This window comes from Opisthorchis viverrini, assembly GCF_000715545.1.
Source record: "Opisthorchis viverrini unplaced genomic scaffold opera_v5_146, whole genome shotgun sequence".
NCBI classification, from domain to species: domain Eukaryota; kingdom Metazoa; phylum Platyhelminthes; class Trematoda; order Opisthorchiida; family Opisthorchiidae; genus Opisthorchis; species Opisthorchis viverrini.
Genome location: NW_008751801.1, coordinates 752770 through 760037, shown reverse-complemented (window position 1 = coordinate 760037; position 7268 = coordinate 752770). Strand labels below are relative to the sequence as shown.

General features: G+C 44.1%; 1 protein-coding gene across 1 annotated transcript in view; it reads right to left on the bottom strand.

The window, feature by feature from the left end:
• Positions 1–2784: 2784 nt before the first annotated feature.
• The window catches only part of T265_14118 (hypothetical protein), a gene marked incomplete at both ends in the record, with an annotated part of 27547 nt that continues 23063 nt past the window's right edge, over positions 2785–7268 (bottom strand). The window contains one exon of the mRNA XM_009172109.1: positions 2785–3546. Coding sequence (XP_009170373.1) covers positions 2870–3546 — 677 coding nt within the window. The remainder of the gene's footprint in view (positions 3547–7268) is intronic.

Below are 7268 nucleotides of genomic sequence, written 5' to 3'. Positions count from 1 at the left end.
ACCGCGTGATCCTCACTGTGCCTGGTTGGAGACACTACAAGATATGACTGCCAACCGATGTCAGTTTCTATCCAGATTGCCTGAGTGAATGTCTGCAGGTGTAGGCACCTCGGAATGTTTGTGTTAACTTAGCACTAAGTCCCTCCCCCATCCACCTTTATTCTTTTCTTTACAATAAGGCTTTCAAATAAGTCATGGTTGTACGGCAGTGAAGCATTGGTGTTGAACACTGATGTCATGCTGTCGTTGATGATGATGATGACATACGGCAGCCATAACCACTTTACAGTAAGTGTGCGGTTTTTACAGCTGATCTTAATATACGATTATGCTTGGATGGCCTTTTCTCTAAGGTAGCTCATTGTGATGACATCAGAAAAAGCGTGCAGTAACCTGAGCAGGATAACCTATCATGTCCGCGATTCAAGAGTACCCCTTTTTGGCATGAGGCTGAAAAATGTCTTTAGAGAGTCCACAGATCATGTACGGGTTCAACCCAGGCAAGACCGTATAACGTCCGAGTGCATATATTGTGCGAACACCTAATGTGGTTACCCATTTTTCCAACGTTATTCGACGTGGAACATTCAAGTATCCAATAGGGTATAGGACGTTGTTAAAGCCCCTAAATTCATTTGGAAAGGACGACGCTCGAAGGTCAAACCAGTGATGATCACCACTCAGTACTCTAGATTGTGGCTAGCGAGTAGTTATGCTTTCGGGATGATCAGTATAAGAACTCATTGGACACTACTGAAAGACGGAACGCGAATCTTAGCTATCGCGAATGTGCAGAGGGATACTGGGGATTTCACTGATCGAAAATTCTACTGCACAATATCTTAACTAATTAATGGTAGGGTTACCGCAACCCATAAGGCCCTGTAATGTTGAGAGCAATAATTATCCGAATATGACAGACACAACACGTGCGAAGAAGGATCATCAGTTTACATCTGAATGAGGACCACATTCAATAAGTATACTCTAATGCGAAAAACGAACATGTGGAAGCCACTTCGTGTGAGATGCATATAAAATCAGGATACGTCAATGCGATCTGAACTATCCTCACAGTCTGATATGGGAAAGGAAATGGAAACAGTTGAAGTCATAATGAAGTGTCTTTGCGCATTCCATCTAAGAGTTGGTTAAACAGTGAATTCCAACAAGACGGAAGGCTCGCCCGTCGATTCATGCAACGACGTCCTCACGGAACATCCATTCGTGTGAACAGCAAGTAGGAAGAACGGTATTACAACATGTTTACTGACTGTATCTGTACTGTAGTTAGGAATGGGATTGTTTGTTCCCTAAATCTATCAGATTGTCTTGTGCAGCATTATAGACAAAGAACAATGCAGCCTTCGAGACACAGGGTTCGCTCCCGAGATTTGTCTTCTGGCTTTTCTACCGAAATATGGTGCATGGGAACTGTTCACCAGATGGCTACCAGCTGTGAAGGTAACCCAGATGACTTTCCTCAAATTAAGTTCTCCTTACAAGTAGAAATAAACCTTAATCCATTTTTGACAGCTTAGGACTAAATGCGTATTCGATGGTAAGCTAGTTATTCATGGAATATCACCGAGCTATCTGGTACAGTGAACCAACGCGGGTGAAGAGGATTCTATGAATGGCAGAATGATCAACATGAATTTGTCATTAGCCTGGCTTCTACTCATTCCATTTTCAACACGTTATGAACAACGCTCACTTTCAATTGTTTATAGTGTAAGTCAATCGATTTATTTATGATTTACTGTCACGAAGAAATTTGGAACTGCCGGTCAAGGAAACGTGGCTTTCGTTAAGCTAACCAAACATATGGAAAAGCAAACTAATGAGAGATCGCGGCATTTCTCCCTGAGTCACATTTATGCAAACGATGGCGGAAATTCAGCGCCCGTTAGCAAAAAACAGGAAACAGAACGGAGCATAAGAGTAGTCTAATCGAAAAGGACAGTGGAGGAGCACCTGAGCCAGACTTAATCTGTTGCATTCAAAACGATCAGGTATGAGGATAGCCATGGTAGTGCAATTCGTTAGAAACACAAACAAAATCGAGGATACGTTCAAGGAAGAATGGATCACGCTCAAGGTGGATTGCCTATCCATGATAAACATCCTCAGTGCATTCTTCTATGTGCATTAATACTTATAGTAAATGTTCGATCAACTAATCGTGAGACTATGAGTACACCTGTCTCACTTCCGTACCGGTCATTAGTCCTCATTTTTACTAGCTTGATCAACGAAAGAGATTTCCAAATTAAAGGAATATGCTTGACCATAGTGCTTCAATTCCGACGCGATTTATCAGATTATTGTGGGTTTAGAACATCAAGAATGAACCAACTTTCGTCTGGCTCAAGAAACTCACATTAACTGACATTCACGGTGAATGAAAGTATGTAGCCTACCATTGAGTAATTCCACCACGGTGACCTGGATAGGAAGGGAGCCGTTCAAATGAGAGTGATGTGAAGCTGAATTCTAGAAAACTCACAAACAAAAGTTGAACGGAATCGTTCTTTCGAAGGACTAAAAGTAAAAATAAATCGTTTAGCTGCAACACCCTTTCGGTGCCTAGCTGCCACGCAACCCGAAGGAGGCACGAGGGCTGAGATACTGCCAGGTTGCCCAAGCCTAGACAGAGGTCGGGCTCAAACCACGGACCTTCCGGTTAGTAAATTCACGCTCTATCCACTTGAAGGACTACTGTATACGGAAAGTTGCAAGTAAGGTTATCTTGTTGCCCCCCCCATAGGAAAAAGACATACTCGAGCAGTAGACAGAATCATGATATACAGCAACTGTACTCTTTCGACTGAACTCAGGAGAGAGAAAAAACATTTTATCACACAGATTAACTGATATGTCCTTCAACCATGGAGTAACGGTCAACATCGGACAATGGTTGTTTCACACATACACGTCCTGAGCTCAGTTGCTGTACAACAATACTATTCCGACTACTTTGTTCCCACATGACAGGCAATATGTTATCGCGTGAGAGCTTGTGAATCCTAGTGTCGGAACTTTCAGTCCAAGTACGCATTCGAGGTCTCCGTATCGGCTCGGTCTGTGATCCCTTTTCCACTGTGACGCCTCGCTCGGACGACAGCGGAGTTGTGACGTTCCTGGTGTCGACGACGACGGCCACATTGATTTGTTGGCTATCATGCGGCTGCGTATCGCGTAGCCGGGTGAAGCCGCTCAGAACGCCCAAGTCAATACTATAAGAACGTTGCCTTTCGCTAAGCAGGTTCGGTTGGGAGCTACCTACAGGGTTACATAGGGGTTCATCCGGGAGATTTCGGTGAACGTTAGGAGTACCCGATGTTATCACTTCTATGTTTGTATCGTCGAGTGTGGCGGGAAAGTTAAATGCCGGCGGAGAGAAGTTGACTTGTTCTTTGTCAGCAATCCCACCGAATAAGGGTGTAAGGAGGCTTGTCAATGCGCTGCTTGCAAGCGCGTTGGCGCGGTTGGAATATTTTGCTGATGACTTGACATCTTGCGTAGAAACTGCAGCAGGTGAATCTGAAACATTCAAAGAAAATACACCGGGCTTATCATGAATCAAAACAAGCGCAACAGTGCGGTGTGAGATGCCGAAACAATGGTGCTAATTTCTGAAACAGAACTGTTCTATACTGGAACAATCTTTAGTGAACGCAGGTTTTGGATAACCTTAATTATTTCCACTGCAAAATGCGAAAACCAGCTCAGAAGACCACTACTTTACATTCAACCAGAGATAGCAAGTGTTTGTGTGGAAATCCGACCGTATTCAATCAATGAAACACAGTTGCTTTTGACGTGTGAGCCAGTCGCCGCCCTAACCTATTACGGTTACTCACTGAGCTGCTTGGGTTAACGCCTCGAGTAAAATCCAAGCGAAACGGACAACGGCTTCAGGACCAGATCCAAAAAAAAATACAACACCCCAACTCTGAGATGTACATTTATCTGGGTTTTCATCAAGGATGATGACCTAGCGCCCATTACCTCTAACGGAGCACAAATTCCTAAGTTCAATGAATAACCGCGATGAAAATCGAAACCAAACAATAATGTGGGATAAAAAAAACAAAGTCATATACACGCCGTCATCACATCGGGGATGACTAACTGGCCAGACAGTCAAATACACCTATGGACATACAGTGTGAATTGTTTTAAGATAAAGTTCAAGAACAACGGTTGCACTCGAGCCTGTCGTTATAACCCGTGGCGCTCAGTTAGGAGATCACAGTCATGCGACAGAGGAAATTTACGGACCCCTCGGGAGTTGGAAAAGTGGAACAGTTTTCTTGTTGTTGCTATCCAAACGAGAAGCGCAATGCCCATCTTTCATGGGAAACACTGAACCGAATCACTTCAAGCGCTTGGTACTTCGATGTATTGCCTCTTTCAATGTTTTGGTTAGGTTGCAGCCAAAATCAAACAGGTTATGACAAGCTTGTTTTCCAATTAAAAATCGTAAACACAATGCTTCATTCCAATAAAAGTAGTAAAGAAGACAGTTTGCAAATGATATGCGCTCAAGTCACGACATTAGGCAATTGAACGGCATTTGACGCTACGACGCAGCACCAATCCAACAAAACCTCTCCAATTTTGCAATTCAACCGGAAAGGTAAGTTTGCGGAACTTTTCCTGCGTGCAACTTGGTAAGAAGCTCCACGATGTATTGTCACCTGGTCCGAAATTCTGTTGTCCGAACTCCGAATTCCAGAGAGTAGAAGTCTGAAAATATGTACGGCTAAGTGGCGTTGTTCCAGGTTTTAATTTCAACGCAGAACGATTCGAGTAAGTTTAGAGTTGCACCTACACGGGCTACCAAAGCTCACTGAAACCATACTGTAGGTTCTTAAGCAAACAGGTAAGAATGATTCTTGAGTAGATAGGCCCAAGAGAAAGAAACATGCGCAAGCTATACGGCTTCCAAAGAAGGAATATCTTTACGGCCAACCTTGGATATGTACAGTTCAGCCTACCATGCACCGGCACAGTGAATGGCAGAGCCCACAGAGTCAACTTGAAAACAGTTGACCAAAAGTTTGAAAAATACTTCCCAACTCGCTAAGCAAACAGGCTCGTCCGGAGTAAACAGCGCGAGGATAATGTCTGTGGACACGTCATCATTGCTCAAGTGCGACCAGTCGTACCACCATATGGATCATCATCAAACAAGTGAGGGTGTCTCTACTGAGATAACTATTTATATTCTGTAATCGAAATATACAGGCAAAAAGACGGAGTGGCGATGGAGTCTCCGTTGGGTCCATTGCTAGACGACAAGGCCAGGGAGAAAATGAGAGTCACAAAAGGAATGCTCTACTATGCAGAAGACATCAATGGAATTTCTTGCGTCATCGAACACACTGATGACTATGGTAGGGTGCTGGACACATTCAGTAAGTCTAAGTCACAGTCGAAGAAGGAGTAGGCTCAGTCATATTCTTTATAGGCGCACATTTGGAAAGACCTGAATATGGCTCTCTGCAGCGAAGCATTTTAGCAAGAAAGCAGAGCAGTCATGGTTTTGTATTACTCAAACAGAAGCGACGACGTCTGGCAGGACGAACTAGACGAATATACGCGTGATTCAACAACTTTGTATTTTCATGTTTGTAACGGTATTAGATAATTTGGGGAATCTAAAGAATCTGCCTGTCAGTGGCTGTGCATTGAGTAGAGGTATTTAATTTATGTACTGCTAGCCGGGCGGACCTTCGGTCACGATTGGTTGCTTAGTCGGACGGTTCTTTCGGTTAGTCTGTTATCCTGATAGGTCGGTGACCATGTGAGTTACCAGCTCGCACCCTGCTCACGTTCTATGATTAGTGCTTGATTGAGTGGATTCGATCAACTGACGCCTTCAACTAGACTGAATATATGCATTACTACGCGCAAAGGACCAAAACTTCAATGAGAATACTCAAAGAGTCGAGTATTGGGTTCACAAACCAAGAAGCAGGGAACCTTAGGGTCACATCAACAAATGTCACAGAGTGGGACCTGGAGAGGTCACTCCAGCGCCGACAAGAGAACGAGAGCAGGAGAGAGCTCAAAACTTCCGTGATCGCGGACCGATCGGGACACTGGATAACAGGCCAACCATAAAGACTGTCCGCCCGAACAACCAATCGTGATCGAAGGTCAAACCCGGCTAGCAACACGTATGCTAACATATGCACCATAACTCAACGCACAACCAATGGCCCACCGCTACGCCCCCTAACAACGCACTGATGGTGTCACCTCGATTGGTAAGAGAACATTTGCAATCAAACTGTCCAGTTCGTCGAAAAAATGAACGGTCACTTCTTGCCATCGGAACTCCTTCTACTGTTGCCTAGTGGCTTCTTTGTTTCTCCAGGTGTCGTAACTGGGGAATCCTTAATGGTCTGTCATGCCACGTTGAGGAGCAGTGTCAGCAGTTTTGGAGATGGAGAAAGTTTTTTGTAAGAGCCGTTACCGTAAAACATACTGAGCAGAGCGTATGGCCTCGAATCCCAAACCCGCACTGACTATCGCACGGTTTCTGCTGATGTGTTTGGAATGGGTGCAACATCACACACTTCGCTTTATCCAGTAGTTAACTACGCAAGCATTACGCCCAAACAGCACAACTTTGGGCTTGTTTCCACCTGTCAGCAGAAGATACAGCCTCAAACCCAGCGCCAATTTATGGGCGTAAACTGTTTCCTGCTCGAACATCGAGCGAGTTATCCTTATGGGCGGATCATCATTAGAATAGAGTGAATCGTCACGTCCACTCATTTCTCGGATATTGTTGGCAGCAGTGTAAACTACATTTCCTAATTTTCCTTGATTAAGACTCAAGAGGATTTGACCGAAGATTTAGACTGCAAAACATCCGGATGACAAACCGGGTCTACGATCTACTAGGAACCGGTGACTGGGGTTCAGTTCACAAATCGTTCGGATAGAGATATTCTCATCCGGGATGCCAAGTGTACCACCCGATCAAACGTACACCGATGGGCAAAACCTAGTCCGAAATTTGTGGCGGGATGTCTCCAGCTGCGAACCAAAAGTACTTCATGCAACGCCCATAAGTGATTTGAAAACGAGGTTAAAAACCTTTCCGTAGATGGACAAACAATGGTCTGTCAACCTCGTTAAAGCCTCAGTTACTTACTTTTGTCTTGTCTCTAGTGTGACATACTGGCCTTTTACCATATAATTTGCTAACATGAGGTAATATATATATATATATATATATATATATA